Here is a 17,137-nt window from a genome sequence, read left to right as displayed (position 1 = left end):
TTCACTTAGAAGCTCTTTATTGCAAAGCAAAAGTACACTTCAAAGAGAGAAGTGGGCTGTCTCCATGAGGGGAGGACACCTGGTAGAATTAAGGAGCATAGATTACACTGGGTCAAAGCGAAAGTACACTTCAAAGAGAAGTGGATCTGTCTTCGTGAATGGACAAGGTACTTTGGGGTTGGGGTGCACTAGCTTCTAAAGGTATGATGTCTCTTCCTGTAAGAGTGGGCCATTACATATTGATTACAAGGAGTGGCATGTTGAATATTCACCGTTTTTTAGTAAAGGAACACAGGCTTCTTGGACATGGAGTACCTTCTGCTGTTGTCAGTTCTAGGCCTTATCTTCATGGGTTGTCTGCCTGCAGTCAGCTGTTTCTATAAAGGTTTCAGGTCCTGATACCTTTACCTTTGTCTCCAGACTGTTCCTTCTCAGTGTTGTTATTCTCGTTGGCCTAGAGATGTCCTTTCCCCGTTTCTTGATCCCTGTTTAGTAGGAGAGAATTCAGGAGAAAGGGGTAGATATGAAGCCAGTGCAAGAGAGGCCCAGGGCCCAGGGTCCTAAGCTGTCTCTGGCACTGTGGGATCAGTACTGGACTGTGAACCAAAGTGTCTGCAGCTCAAACCCACCAGCTGCTCCTCAGAAACCCTATACAGGGTTTCTATCAGTCGGAACAACTCGATGTCACTTAACAACATTGATAAGGACTTAAAGTCAAACATGGTCTGTACCCCTGAAGAGCCTCAGAAATCTGTCCTTGAGAAAAGATACTGACTAGTTATGCCCTGTCCCCCCACTGCCGTGCAGTGGATTACAACTCCTAGACATGCTGTAGGACCTAGAACTGCTCCGTAGGACTTCCAGGATGTAATCTGTATGGAAGCAGACTGTCCATCTTTCACCCTCAGAGTGTCTGGTAGGTTAAAACTGCATCCTTTCAGTTAGCAGATGAGCACTGCACCACTGGGCCGCATTGCTAGCACAAAAATGTGCCAAGGAGATTCCAACTCATAGTGACCCTACAGGTAAGCACAGAACTGCTCCATGGGGGTTGTACATCATAAGGGAGCAGCAGATAGGTCTGAAACACTGACCTCTTGGTTAGCAGCCAAGCTCTTCAACTGCTGAGCCACCAGGGCACCTACCCAAGTCCACACAGGGAAATCTGCTGCCCTGCAGTCCCTGAGAAGAGAGGCTGTGTTTTCTGTGTTCTGTGGGTCCCTAGTCATCAGCACATGCTTGGCATGTGGTTACTGCTATCATTGCTGTTAAGTGCCATCAAGTCAGTTCCAACTCATAGTGAGCCATAGGGTTTCCTAGGAGCGGCTGGTGAGTTTGAACCACTGACCTTGTGGTTCAAACTGACCTTGAGGTCTAGTGCTTATCCTATGACATCACTCTGTACAGGGCTTCCGAGGAGCAGCTGGTGAATTTGAACTGCTGATCTTGCGGTCCAGCACATGAACCCATAATGCCACACCAGGACTCTTACGGTTGCTGTTGTTGTTGTTGTTATGTGCCGTGGAGTCGGTTCCGACTCATAGCGACCCTGTACAAGGTTTCTGAGACTGTAAATCTTTACGGGAGCAGAAAGCCTCATCGTTCTCCTGCGGAACAGCTGGTAGTTTCGAACTGCTGACCTTGCAGTTTGCAGCCCAATTCGTAACCACTACGCTACCAGAGCTCCACTGTGGTTGCTGTTAGATGCCTTCAAATCAGTTCCAACGCATATATCCCAGAGTAGAACTGCTCCCTGGAGTTTGCTTGGCTGTCAATCTTAATGAAAGCAGGTTGCCAGGTCTTTCTTCTTCTGTACCACTGGGGAGGTTGAACCCACCAACCTTTAAGTTGCCAATCGAGCACAAAACATTCTGGAATACTTGGGAACAGAAGAATTCCTCTCCTCAGGATCTAGAACCCAAGTAGCTTCCTGTTCCTCATACAGATTCTCCCTGAGGTCCTTATGAGCCCTGGGCTAAGGATAAATCTGCCAGTGGCCTTTACTTCTCCATGGGTCACTCTGTATTCTAAGTTTTTCCTTCCTTTTTGGGGAGTCACAGATAAACATTTGTCAGGGTCAAGTGGCTTGCCCATTCTCTTAGTTTGTATTTCCCCCAGTTGTTAACCTGAGATAAGGCTCTGAATACCAACAGCTGATTGGAGAAGTGATCCCAGGAAACACTAAGGAGGCAAGAAAGTAGCACAGAAAATATGGAGTCCATTATCAACCCAGTACCACTGGGCAGTTGGCAACTCTGGGAGTCAGTGAAGAACACATATCTTGGAGTTAGCTCACCCCAGAGGACAGGAAGGCATGGTATGGTAGGCTGAACAATGGCCCCCTGCTATTGTGTGACTTTGAGTGGGTTCCAACTCAGAGCAACCCCATATAGGGTTTCTGAGAGCGGCTGGTGGTTTGAACTGAGGACTTTGTGGTTGCCAGTCAGTGCTTATCCTACAGCACTACACCAGGGCTCTGTGGTGCTATAAAGGTATCCAGAAAGGAATCCTGGTAGTGCAATCGTTGATGGTTCAAACCTACGAGCAGCACGGCAGGAGAAAGATAGGGCAGCCTGCTCTTGTCAATATCACAGCCTAGAAAACCCAATGGAGCACTTCCACTCTGTCACATGGGGCCACTATGAGTCAAAAATGAACTCAACACCTAACAACAGTATCCCCCAATATGAGGTTAATGTTGTTGTTGTTGTTAGGTGCCATCTAGTCGGTACCAACCCATAGCGACCTTATGCTCAGCAGAAGGAAACACTGCCCAATCCTGGGCCAGCCTCACTACTGTTGCCATGCTTGAGTCCATGATTTATTAAGGAATTTAACAGATTACGATTCAGGATGAGAAATAGTCAGGACACAATTCTTTGGTCAGGACAGCATTTCTCAGCCTTCAAGCCAGTCTCTCTCAACTACACATCTCTTGGCCTCTGCCTTGCTCAGTCAATTTTGCAAGTCTCTTTTGTTGTTGTTGTTAGGTGCCATCGAGTCAGTACCGACTCATAGTGACCTTATGCACTGCAGAACGAAACGCTGCCCAATCCTGGGCCAACCTCACTACTGTTGCCACACTTGAGTCCATCCATGCTGCCTCTTGGCCAGTCCATCTCGTTGGGGGTCTTCCTCTCTTTCTCTGACCCTCCATCTTACCAAACATGATATCCTTCTGCAGTGACTGCCCCCTCCTGACAATATGTCCAAAGTATGAGACAGGAAGTTTGGCCATCTTGGCCTCCAAGGAGCACTCTGGCTGCACTTCTTCCAGAACAGATCTATTGGTTCTTTTGGCAGCCCATGGTACTTTCAATATTCTGTCTCTTTTAGCTTTGCTGATAAATGCCCTAGGGACATGTCACCCCACCACCGGCCTCAGTCAGAAGGCACTTAGCTCTAGCTACCTTAGTCTGTAAACCTACTCCCCCACCTAAGTGCCTGGAGGCAACCCAAAGGCAGCCAGCTTTACTTACTCTCTGGGCAGGGAAGCCCACCGTTCTGTCTCATGCTCTTGGTTCTATTGCTTCCCCACCTCTCTCTGGGGTCATGGCTTTCTGTCTTCTGGGATCTAGGATTCAGTGCACAGGGATCTAGGTGTTCAAAGGATGTGCTCCACTCCTGGCTCTTCTTTCTTGATGGTCATGAGGTCCCATCCCTGCTTCTGAGATGTCTCATTTTAAACCCAGTGGGATGGCAAAACTGACTAATCAATACATTGGAGTCCCAAGTTTTAATCATTACAGTTAACCCAGTTAACAACCACTCATAACTGGATCATAACCTATCAGAATCTTTCTCCACCTTCTCTTACCCAGGCCCATCAGGAAAAGAGGAAATGTGCCCAGTCTGCGTGGTGGGAATTACAAAGACTGACTAGAAAGGCCATATGAAATCATGCACAGCCCCAGGTGTTCCTGGGCTCCTGGGGAGACATCCTCAAAGGGCATCTGTCTTCTCCCATGTGTGTGTCTGTGGTCTAGTCTGCTCTTTTTATAACTCAGGAGTGATTCTGCTTAGGACCCACCCTACACTGGCCTGACCTCATTAACATAACAAAGAAAACCTCATTTCCAAACATGATTACATCCATAGCTATGTTGTTGTTGTGGAGTGCCATGGAGTCGATTCCAAATCATAGTCACCCTGTATAAAGTTTCCGAGAAGCAGCTGGTGAGTTTGAACCGCTGACCTTGCAGTTTAAATGGCATTGCAGTCTGGCACATTAACCTACAGTGCCACACCAGGAACTCCACAGCTATAGGGGTTAAGATTCCAACACATGTTTCAGGAGGACACAATTTATTCCATAACCCATTGTATCAGGTCAACTTCAAATCACGGTGACCCATAATTATCAGAGTAGAACTGTGCTCTACAGGATTTGCAATGGCTGATTTTCCTGAAGTATATCACCAGGCTTTTCTTCCAAGGTACCCCTGAGTAAACTTGGATCACCAGTCTTTTGATAGCAACCAAGTGCTTCAAGTCAATTTTTGAAGAGATGGTGACAGTTACAAATTCAATTTAATACTTCAATTATTTGACTCAGTAATTGAACTAGTTCTCTTTCCTTTTTCCTTTGTAATATGGGGATCATGCTACCTACTCCATAGGGTTCTGTGAGGATTAAATTAAATGAGATAATGCACATACAGCCCTTGACAACATGTTTCATAGATCATAAGTTTAATAAAGAGAATTACTGGGCCAAGGTAAGATGAGTGAGGTTCTCGCTTCACAATCAAAATGTAAAGTTGTTGGAGTTGGTTCTGACTCACTGTGACCCTGTACAGGTTTTCTGAGGCTGTGAATCTCTATGGGAGCAGAAAGTCTCATCTTTCTCCCACAGAACAGCTGGTAGTTTCGAACTGCTGACTGTGAGATTAGCAGCCCAAAAAGGGCACCCAAAAAACAAAACAACAATCCTACAAATCAAGATAAAGATTTTAGTGCAATAATCCATGATGAGCAAGATCTTTTCATTAATGCAGTACTTAGCTCTGCCTTAAATGCCCGCCTACTTGCTACGTCATAATCCTGGTCCTCCTGGATAGGGTCTTAATTTGAAATGCAGTATCGTCTTGATTTTCACTGTAAATCACTGTAAAAGATGTTATAGAGAAATATAAGAGGACAAGTCTTTCAAGGGATTCCAACAAGCACCAGTTGCCCTCGCACTGACTCCCACTCCTGAGGGGCTCCAGATGCATCCAAGTAAAACTGTACTCAATAGGGGTTTCTATGGCTGGTGTTTCGGAAGTAAATTGCCAGGTTATTCTTCCCTGGTGCCTCTGGTTCAACTTGAACTTCCAACCTTGTGGTTATCAGTTGAGTGTATCCGCCATTTGTATCACCCAGGAACTCCAAAAGGGAACAAAGGGAAAGCAAAAGACTCCAAAAGGAAAGAGCAGGATGTGTACACTGCTACTTCCTTCGGGCATGGCCAGTCCTGCTCCGCCTCTTCCTGGACAGCTTTCATTGGTCCGTTCTGTCCTGGCATTTATCACACTACATTGTGATTGGCTGTTTTCTTCTACTATTGAATGGTGAGCTCCTTGAGGGCAGGGGCTTTGTCTAATTTAGATTGAATCATCAGTGGCTAGCACAGCATCCTGAACATATTCACAAAGTGTTTTGTTGGAAGAAGAGTCAACAAAAACAGTGAGTTGCCTCATGTGCTGAGAACCTAAGGTGTATAAAATGAAGGTAAATCTGAAAAATTAAAAGGTTAGAGTCAGACTTGCCAAATTGAGAAGTTTAGATGTCATTTGGTTAGCAATAGGGAGTCGCTGAGTTATTTTGGGGACAGTCGCCCTATTGCCTATTAGTAACCTGAAGAAAAGATGGAATAGAAAGGTAAAACTTTGAAGACAGAGAGGTGAAGTGAAATATTACAGCAGTAGGTATGGCACTGTGGGTTAATGCACCAGACTGCAAAGCCGTTTGAACTGCAAGGTCAGTGGTTCAAGCTCACCAGCTGCTCCTTGGATACCCTATACAGGGTTGCTATGGGTTGGAATTGACTCAACGGCACTTGAAAACAACAACAACAGTCCAGGAAAAGCCTGATAGAACCTGATTGAGAACAGTATTCTGTTTGCTGAGGAGTCCAACTCCTACCATCAAGTTGGTTCCAACTCATAGCAATCCTGTGTAGGGTTTCCGAGGAGCAACTGGTGGGTTCGAACCATCACCTTTCAGTTCAAATTGACCTTATGGTCTAGTGTGTATCCTACAGTGCCACACCAGGACTTAGGTTATGTGCACTAAATACATGTATACACTAAATACATGTGGAGGAGGCAGGCTCATCCCTCGCCCCCTTCTAAGATGTCTACAAGCCTGGGACCTTTTAATGTGCAAAGTTACATGGCAAAGGGGAACTAAGGTTGAGTTAAGTGAGGAGGATGACCAGGATTATCCAGGTGGGCCCGATGTCATCACAGGAGTCTTCCTACATGGCAGAGGGAAGCAGAGAGAAAGAATCAGTAGATGCCGTTGGCAGTAGAGTGAGGGAGGCTCAGCCTGACGTTTCTGGCTTTGAAAATGGCGAGCAGGGTCAGGAACCAAGGTATGTAAGTGACCATCAGAAGCCAGAAAAGGCAAGATTCTCCCTAGGGCCCCTAGAAGGCCTAGGGGAGCCTGCTGACAGCTTTGTTGTAGCCCAGCAAGACCCATTTTGTGATCTACAAAACTATAAGGTAATAAGGTTGTGTACTGCAAAGTCAGTTTGAACCACAAGGTCAGCAGTTCCAGCTCACCAGCTGCTCCTTACAAACCCTATACAGGGTCATTATGGGTCACAACTGACTCAACGGCATTCAACAACAACAAAACAAGCAGTCATAGAAAGTTAGTACAGCATGCTTTACCGAGGTCTCGGCACGTGTTGCTGGCATTCCATCCTGGTAGTAAATCTTATTACAAATGAGCTACAAACTTCATGCTACCAAGTTGACTATTTATTTAAAAAATCTTTCATTATCAACCCTGAACTGCCTGTCCTGGGCTGGAAAGGCATCTCGCTCAAGCCTGAAAACTCGGCATAGGGATTTGCTGCCCCTTTGAGTTTCGTCTCTGCATTCTTTCTTCATTCAGGAAATAGGGATTATTTGCACAGATTCCCTTTACCAACAAGGACTGAATCGGTGATAACTTGTCTCCTTTAAAGATGACACATACATATATAAAAGTATGGTATTAAGCTAATTCTCTTGAGATATTCAAGGAGCTCTGGTAGCATAGTGGTTACAAGTCAGGCTGCTAACCTCATGATCAGCAGTTCAAAATTACCAGTGGTTCTGTGGGAGAAAGATGAGGCTTTCTGCTCCTGTAAAGATTTACAGCCTCAGAAACCCCACACAGGCTCGCTATGAGTCAGATGATTCCCTGGCACACTACCACTGCAACCTTGAGGTATATGAAGGTAATGTCCTGCATACAACATTCCAGGTATACCTTATATATTCATGATCTCAGGTAACTCAGTACAAATCCCATGAGGTAGGCACCCTTGTCTACCGTTTCTACATAAACTTAGACTAACAAAAGGAAGATGAATCCAAGACTCCAACCAGGTCTCTATGACTTGAAACCAAGGCTTCGAAACGGTTTGTTATGGTTCACCCCCTGCTGAGAATTTGCCTTTCAACCCCAGATATACTGCATCAGCATCTCCATTTTAACAAGATCCCCAAGTGATTCTGTATAAACAATCATGTTAAAATGTAGATTCTGATTCAGAATGTCTGGGATACAAAGGCAAACTTTCTGCAGAAGATTAAATCGGAATGAACCAGTCCCAAATTCTGCTACAAATTTATGGGTTTTCCCACTTGATCATGCAGAGCCTCAATTAAGACTACCAGAAACCACTATCCTTCCAGAATATGCAGAAGACATCTATACCAGTACAACAATATTTTAGAAGTATCAGCACAAGACTGGGCCCTATGGTGGTGGTGGATGTATGCCAGGGAGATGGTTCCAACTCACAGCAACCCTGTATAGGGTTTCCCAGGCTGTAAATGTTTATAGAAGCAGAAAGTTTCATCTTCCTCCTGGGGAACAGCTGGTAGATTTGATTTGCTGACCTTGTGGTTTGCAGTCCAAGTCGTTATCAACTATGCTACCAGGGCTCCATGACATTTGGGATATCCCAAATGTCTGAGTTTCCTAAAGCACTATCCTACACCATGATCCCTGAAAACAATCACTACTCTGCCCCTCAGGATTCTCTCTCAGGTCCCAGGGTTCCACAGTTCACTACAACATCTCACAGAACTCGTGTGGCTGTGGAGACTGGCAAGTCCCAAATCTACAAAAATCAGCCTAGAGGATTCTCCTTATTCGTTCAAAATTAAGTTATTGACTCACAAGGCAAACCAGGTCAGGCCGCCAGCTAAAGCCCCAAGAACAGGAGGTCAGACAAAGGAGAGCTTGGCTAGTCAAGAAAGGTAGCACACTGCCCACTCACTTCACCAAGACAGCTCATTTCATCCCCAACAGGATGGCAAAATTGACCAAGCCTCTCATTTCGATTTCCAACTTTTTACAATCACAACTAACACTGTTAACAGTCAATCACAACTGAACAATGTAATCCTATCGGCATCTTTCCCTGATGGTCTTTTCCTGGTGTGATGCTGTGGGCTAATGCATCAGACTGCAAAGTCGTTTAAACTGCAAAGTCGGTGGTTCAAGCTCACCAGCTGCTCCTTGGAAACCCTATACAGGGTTGCTATGGGTCAGAATTGACTCAATGGCTCTTCACAACAATATCAGGAAAAAGTCTTTTGGTGGGAGTTACAAAGACTTGGCTTCTTGTTGTGCCGTTGAGTAGCTAGAAAAGTCATGTTAAACAAATTCATTGCACCTCAACCAGGTAATAAACACTCTCTGCTTTCTGTCTGCAGTGTGCAGCTGTGTTCATGGAGTGTGCAACAGTGGCCTGGGCGGCGATGGCACCTGTGAGTGCTTCTCTGCATACACAGGCTCCAACTGTAGCAAGCGTAAGTACCGCTATTTGCCTTAATGGTCAGATCAAATAAACAAAGATGTATGCATTTCACTTTTGTATACAGGTACTGAGGCTCTACATGGGTGAGGTAGCATAGAAAGCTTTGCTAAAGCATTTCCAAAAGATGAAAGAGAGGAAGAAGAGATAAGAAGAGAAGAGGGGATGGGAGGCAAGGGTGCAAAAACATAGGGTATTCTCCAAATGGGGAGAGCTCCAGGAAGGTGGTTACTAGTCTAGACAGATGTGAGGTTGCCAAACTGTGCACAGCTGGAGCAGAGCATCACAAAGCATCTTCATGCACCCATATCACTGACAACATGCAGCTGCAGCAAGCAAAATCCAAGAAGCCAGACCCCGTTCGCCAGACCCCTCTTCTGCAATGGCTCTTATTCACCCTCTACTGGCAAAGCCTGACAATTCGCTGTGATGAAGGAAAACCACCCACTGCCAAGTCAAATGCATGATTGCAGAGCAGTTACTGGGGGAGTTGATTGGACACAAACATTAAGAAGAGATTGGTCATTCTGTATATGACAGGAACCTATGAGTGCTGCTCTGCAGACACAAGCTTCAACTGTAGCAAGCATAAGTTTGCCTCAATGCCCAGATCAAATAATTTAACCTCTAGATTTTACCTTCCTGGTCTGTAAATTGAAGGAATAAGAGTAAAATTCAATAAATTCAAACTCATTTTATTCAAAGCCTCCCCAAATCAGTGGCCATCAAATTCAATTTTGACTCAGAGACCCCATATGTATCAGGGTACAACTTTGCTCTGTAGGGTTTTTCAATGATTGATTTCCTTAAGTAGATTGCCAGGCGTCTCTTCCAAGGTGCCTCTGGAGGAACTCAAACAGCCAATGTTCCAGTTAGCAGCTAACTGCATTAAAACCTTGTATATCACCAGGGACCCCAGACTGATAATATAATCTATTTAATAATATTTAAATTGATGTATTATTTATTAGTTGATGTAAATTTATTAATTGATGTATCAGATTCCTACTGCTGCTCTAACAAATGGCCACAAACTCAGTGGCTTAAAACAACACAAAATGATTACCTTATAATTCTTGAGATCCAAAACCATACCCAGAAAAGAAGCACAAACTTCCATCCAACATTCCATCCATGTGAACTAGTTATACCATCCCCACCTGGATGCAAATGGGGTAGAAACTAAAATCCTGCAGAGGCAACCACCTCCAACACCATTCCCACTTTATGGAGGGGATGGGGTAAGGATGGGAGCATTCTTTAGGAATTTTTGGTTCAAGTAACCATTTGGAGAGACAGTTCTCTGTGGTTTCTTCATGTTTCCATATATCTAATGTACAAGGAATGAAATGCTCTTTGTTCCAAACTATCTTTTCAAGTATGTTTCAGAGAAACCACAGTGGAAGACAGAAATAGTGTCTCCCTCTGGAACCTCTGTCTGTGCCAATTACTGATGTGTTGTTTTTCAACTCCACATCCACCCTTTTTGCTCTGTAATAACAGAACTGGGTTTTTTACATCTCTCTCCATCACCAGTCAGCAAGATGTGAAGCCTTGTCAGTGGAAGGTGCTGAAAGAATGCTGGAGGAGGAAGTGGTTTTACCTTGCCAATTCCAGTTTGACTCACTCACTGTTCCAGGCTTCTGAAGAACATGTTTTTTTCTCCAGTGTTAACTGTCTGTGGTGCTGTTAGCTAAGCATTGGACTGCTAACCACAAGGTCAGCAGTTCCACTACTTTCTCCATTTCTGTGGAGGCCTGGTGGCACAGTGAATTAAGTGTGGGTTGGTAGTTGCAAGGTTAGTGAGTTTTTTGGATTTTTTTAAGTAGATTGCCAGGCTTCTCCAGAGGTACCTGGAGAAAGACCAAGAAGCAGTTTTTCAAACAGAACAAAGGAACATCAAATGGTTTAAATTAGGAAAGATGTGTGCCAGAGTTGTATTCTTACGCCATACTTATTTAATCTGTGTGCTGAGCAAATAATCCGAGGAGCTGGATTATATGAAGAAAAATGTGACATCAGGATTGGAGGAAGACTCATTAACAACCTACAATATGCAAATGATACAACCTTGCTTGCTGAAAGCTAAGAGGACTTAAAATACTTACTGATGAAGATCAAAGACCACAACCTTCAGTATGGGTTGCACCTCAATGTAAAGAAATCAAACAATGTATTGCATAAGGCAGATCTGCTGCATAAGACCTCTTTAAAGTGATGAAGAGTTTGAAAACTAAGTTGCACCTGACCCAAGCCATGGTATTTTCATTAACCTCATATGCATGCGACAGTTGGTCTGTGAATAAGGAAGACCATAGAAGAACTGATGTATTTAAGTTATGGCATTAGAGGAGAATATTAAAAGTACCTTGGGCTGCCAAAAGAACAAACAGATCTATGCTGGAAGAAATACAGCTCAAGTGCTCCTTGGAAGCCAAGAAGGCCAGACTTCGTCTCTCATACTTCACACACATTATCAGGTGGGGCCAGTTCCTGCAGAAGGACACCATGTTTGGTAAAGTAGAAGGTCAGAGGAAAAGAAGAAGACCCCCAATGAGATGGAGTGCCACAGTGGCAGCAGCAATGGGTTCAGACTTAACAGCGATTGTAAGGTTGATGCATGACCAGGCAGTGTTTTGTTCTGTTGTGCATAAGGTCGCTGTGAGTCGGTACCAATTCGATGGCACCTCACAACAACAAAACAGCTACTCCATGGGAGAAAGATAAGGAAAGCTGTCTGCTCCCATAAGACTCACAGCCTTCGAAACCCTATGGAGCAGAAGTACTCTGTCCTGAAGAGTTGCTCTGAATCAGAATTGACTCAGCAGCAGTGGGTAGGTGGGAGGGTTCTCCATTTATTGACGTAGACACTGGCAGCATAGCCAGGGCCATCAAAAAGCATAGGTCTGGGCCTCGCCTCAGCCCTCCCACACACAAAGAATCCTGTAGGACTGGCCAAGTAGGGAATGGCCATCCAGCCTTCATCCACTCAACTGACCTGGAGCTGTCCAAGTCTAAGCCTTACACAAAAGTATATCAGACTCCTTAGAGGGTGGCCTCTTAAACTCCTGATTCCAACAGTGCCCAGTGATTATCTGCTTCTTTATCTGGTCATTACTGAGTTCCAAGGCCTGCATTTCCCTGTTGATGACCTTTCCCAACACCGTAGAGGGCATATTTTTAACAAATCCTATAAGGAGCTCTGAAGGAGCTCTGGTAGCGTAGTGGTTACGAATCAGGCTGTGAACCGCAAGGTCAGTAGTTCGAAACTACCAGCCGTTCCGCAGGAGAAAGATGAGGCTTTCTGCTCCCGTAAAGATTTACAGCCTCGGAAACCCTGCCCAGGGTCGCTATGAGTCGGAACCGACTCCACGGCACATAACAACAACAACAACAACACATAAGGAGCTCTGGTAGCATAATGGTTACAAGTTGGGCTGTCAACCTCAAGGTCAGCAGTTCAAAATTACCAGCCATTCCGCATGAGAAAAGATGAGGCTTTCTGCTCCCATAAATATTTACAGCCTCAGAACCAACTCCACAGCATACCACCACCATGACCTAAGCTCAGGGTTCCTGCCCTATAATGCAACCAACGCGTCATGTCTTCGGGCATCAACTGTCACTCTTCACATTACTCTGTAGCTTTTGAGGCTTGGAGGAGCTCTGGTAGCATAGTGGTTACGAATTGGGCTGCTAACCTCAGGGTCAGCAGTTCAAAACTACTAGCTGTTCCGCAGAAGGAAGATGAGGCTTTCTGCTCCTGTAAAGATTTACAGCCTCGGAAACCCTGTACAGGGTCACTGTGAGTCGGAACTGACTCTATGACACATAACAACAACAACACTGAGGCTTGGGGAAACTGGTACAAAAAATCTTGATACTCTCATGATACTGCTGTCAGTAATACTGTATACTGCTGCCCTTCATCTCTGATCCAGGAGTTTCATATCTTTCACCAGCATCCATGTAATTTTATCAGCCAACTTGCAATATACGTGCTTGCTGAAAGTGAAGAGGACTTAAATATTTACTAATAAAGATCAAAGAGCACAGCCTTCAAGTATGGATTGCATCTCAATGTAAAGAAAACAAAAATCCTCACCACTGGACCAATAAACAATGTTCTTATCAATGGAGAAAAGACCAAAGTTGTCAAGGACTTCATTCTTCTTGGATCAACCATCAACACTCATGGAAGCAGCAGTCAAGAAATCAAACGACATATTGCATTAGGCAAATTTGTAGCACAAGACCTTTTTAAAGTGTTGAAGAGCAAAGATGTCAGCTTGAAGACTAAGGTGCGCCTGACCCAAGCCATGGTATTTTCAATAACTTCATATGTATGCATAGCTGGACAGTGAATAAGGAAGACCATAGAAGGATTGATGATTTTGAGTTATGGTGTTGGAGGAGAATATTGAAAGTGCCATGGGCTGCCAAAAGAATAAACATCCGTTTTGGAAGAAGTACAGCCAGAGTGCTCCTTGGAGGCCAGGATGGCCAAACTTCATCTCTCGTACTTTAGACATTATTATCAGGAGGGACCAGTCACTGGAGAAGGATATCATGTTTGGTAAGGTGGAGAGTCAGAGAAAAAGAGGAAGACCCCTAGTGAGATGGATTGGCAAAGTGGCAGCATCCATGGGCTCAAACGTGGCAACAATTGTGAGGTTGGCCCAGGACTAGGCAGTGTTTTATTCTGTTGTATATAGGGTTGCTATGAGTTAGTACCAACTCGATGGCACCTAACAAAAACAACACAACTTGTTAACTCTGCAAACAGGGTAAAACCTCAGAATTTTCACCATCCTTGGGAGTCACCTTTGGAACATCTACATTGTAAAACATGATGCAGTTTTCAGAGATTAACTCAAACCCTGTAAGAGTTCCCGAATCCATTACTTAATGAAAAATCAAGTTTCTAAATATTTTAACAAGATGAGGATATTGATTGTTGATGTTGATTATTGTAGGAGCAGGGATTAGAGAGTGAGAATAAGAAAATCAATTTTACTTTATATGTTCTGTATGTTTAAATCCTTACATTAAATCTGTATACTTTGTAATAAAAGGGAAAACTTTTATTAGCTATATGTATTCAACTAATATAGTTACCTTAACAATGTTTCTTTGCAGCCATTCCTGAATGTGCAGCCTTGGTCTGTCCAGAAAATTCCCGATGCTCACCTTCCAGTAGAAATGAAACCAAGCTAGAATGCAAATGCCTTCCCAATTACAAAGCCCATGGCAAAGACTGCAAGCGTGAGTGGAGCTTAGATTCTGCTCGTCTTTATTATTAGCAATATGTTTAGATGGCTTTACAGGGAAAATAAAACCTCACACTCTTTCTAATAGTAACACAATAACCACTTCTAATTCTCTGTATGAAACTGAAGGAGCCCTGGGAGCATAGTGGGTTACAAAATGGACTTGTCAGCAGTTCGAATCCACCAGTCAGGAGAAAGGTGAAGTTTTCTGCTCCTGTAAACTCTAAACAGGAAGCTCTAGACAGGGTAGCTATGATTTGGAATTGACCACCTCCATGTGTAAATGGGGTGACATACACTTACACATTCTAAGCAAAATGTTCATCCCATGATTGTTGTTGTTAAGTGTCATCAAGTTGGTTCTGACCCATAGCAACCCTATGTAGGGTTTCCTAGGAGCAGCTGGTGAGCTTGAACCGCTAACATTGCGGTTCGAACGACTTTGCTGCCCAGCTCATTAACCCACAGCTCCATGGTAACTATTCAAGAAACAGCAATTTCTCCTTCTATAATGAAAGCACATGCATAGATTTTTGCACACTTTTGTATCACCTTGGACTGCTAACCACAAGATTGGCAGTTCACGCCTACCAGCTTCTCGATAGGAGAAAGATGAAGTTGTCTGCTCCGGTAAAGATTGACAGTCTCGGAAGTCATATATAGGGTCAGTATGAGTAGGAACTGATGCAATGGCAGTGAATGCATGAGTATTAGCATAAAATATACTGCTCTTCTCCCTACCTTTTTTTTTTTTCTTTTCTTTTCATGTTGATTCACTTTATGAGAAGATTCTTTGGGTATTGGTTAAGAATATGAACTATAGCCAGGCTACTTAGATTAAAATCCAAGGCCAAATTCTTCAACCCACCTATACTTTTCCAATTTATCAAACAGGGATAGTAATTATAATGACCTGAGAGGATTGTTGTAAGGATTAAATGCTCCTTCCGAGGAGCAGCTGGTGAGCTTGAACCACCAACCTTGCGGTTCAAACCAACTTTGCAGTACAGTGCAGTAACCCACGGCGCTACACCAAGGAGGTGGGAATGGTAAAGTGGGGTGAAAAAAATTGTTTTTACTCTCTCTCTTAACATTGTTGTGTTTTATTTGCAGCTTTGATGAGCTGTATTCAGCTTTTTTTCTCTATCTCTGAGAGTAGTAACTGTCTCTTGTTTTGTCTTTGCCTCTCAAGCCATCAATCCATGTTTACAAAACATCTGCCACCCTCATGCTCACTGTACATACCTGGGACCAAATCAGCACCTTTGTACATGTGAAGATGGTTACCGTGGGGATGGCCAAGTGTGCGTACCGGTAGACCCCTGCCAGGTGAACTTTGGAAACTGCCCTACAAAGTCGACAGTGTGCAAATACGACGGGCCTGGACAGGTGAGCAACTGCAGGCAACTGAACAGCCCTTGAAAGAAACATTGTGTCCCGAGTGTAACTGTCCTCCCATTGCTTACTTTTAATGCTCCATTTTGGCTTCCTCTTGAGATACTCATGGCCCCCGTGGGTTCAGGGGACCCCCAGACCTCAGTGTGCCTGTGTCCCAGTCCCATCTCTGGACTCACCCTTTCCCAGATTCTCAGTGGAAACCTAACTAACCTATGTTCTCTTCCATCGCAGTCCTATAAAGTGACTGACAAAATATACAAACAATCCACAAGGAGTTGGCAAAGTAGCTGTTAACTGTGTTGTGGCTTAGTATGGGATTAACGTCCACCTGCAGTCCTCCATTCTCTGTGATTTTTTCTCAAGTCAAAGGGCAATTCTTAGAACCAAAAATGGATGGAAACTGAGAAAATATCAGGCAGCACTGACAACTGACAGGTCATGGGGAGTGGTGAAGATATTCTGGGATGAGACACTGCCCCTCCAAACCACATCATGATCCAGATTGTTCACCTTGACTTACGGCTACACATGGGTAAAAGTCAGCCTGGCTTGGAGACCAGTTAGAAGGGCCCTTTCCCTAATACCTCAAGCACCCATCACATATTTAGTGGGTGCTCACCATGTCCATAAGTGCACATCGAGTGTAGAGTGAAAGAGGTCTACTCTGCTGAAGGCTGTTACTGTATTTGTAGGAGGACTGTCTTTAGTGCCTAACCTAAACACAGCCCTTTGTTCCTAGCAGCCTGTTCAGTGAATCTTACTGGTGGAGCCCCTGCCGAGAATCAGTCCAATCTCACTTCCAAGGAAAAGAGTACATAGCATGCAGCATTCCCATGATTAATCCCTGAGACAGATTTGCAGAGAAATTTCAGAGGCTGAATTTCCAGCCTCAAAACCTTCAAGATGAGGATCCCTCCCTATGGGAAAGGCTGTGTTCTATCCCAAGCACCAAGACGTTGGGAGTGAGATGAAAAGAGCTTGTGTCTCTTTAAAAATGGTCCCAAGGGCAGATTCTCAAGGCCTAGAAAGGCTCCATGGTTCACACTGAAGCAATTCACTGAGTAAGTGTCTCAGCCTCAACACTCCTGACATCTTGGGTGGGATGACTGTCATTTTGGGGGAGAACTGTCTTGCAAATCACTGGATGCTTAGTACATCTAGAGCACAATGCCAGTTTAGGTGAGACAATCAAAAATGTCATCAGACATTGAACGTCACTGTTCTGGATCAATAATACCTCCATCTGAACCTCAATCTCCACTCACCTATAGATAATCTAAAACCAAGCATTATGAAGCCAGGGAGGTCAAAGGTTAGAAAACTGAAAAGTTAACGTTTAGAAATGCAGTATTTGAGCTTGAGCTTCCTAAGAAATGAGATATGTCTATATGATTTTCACTTCTGGGTGTTGTTGTTATTGTTGTTATTGTGTTAGTACCATCGAGTC

General features: G+C 44.2%; 1 protein-coding gene across 1 annotated transcript in view; it reads left to right on the top strand.

The window, feature by feature from the left end:
- STAB2 (stabilin 2) overlaps positions 1–17,137 on the top strand; it is a 241,210-nt gene that overhangs the window by 27,168 nt on the left and 196,905 nt on the right. Inside the window, 3 exon segments of the mRNA XM_006871122.1 lie at positions 8,922–9,017; positions 14,162–14,287; positions 15,485–15,681. Of these exon segments, the coding sequence (XP_006871184.1) occupies positions 8,922–9,017; positions 14,162–14,287; positions 15,485–15,681 (419 nt within the window).

Source organism: Chrysochloris asiatica, unplaced genomic scaffold (assembly GCF_000296735.1).
Source record: "Chrysochloris asiatica unplaced genomic scaffold, ChrAsi1.0 scaffold00160, whole genome shotgun sequence".
Lineage (NCBI taxonomy): Eukaryota > Metazoa > Chordata > Mammalia > Afrosoricida > Chrysochloridae > Chrysochloris > Chrysochloris asiatica.
This window is presented reverse-complemented; position numbering and strand designations above follow the sequence as displayed.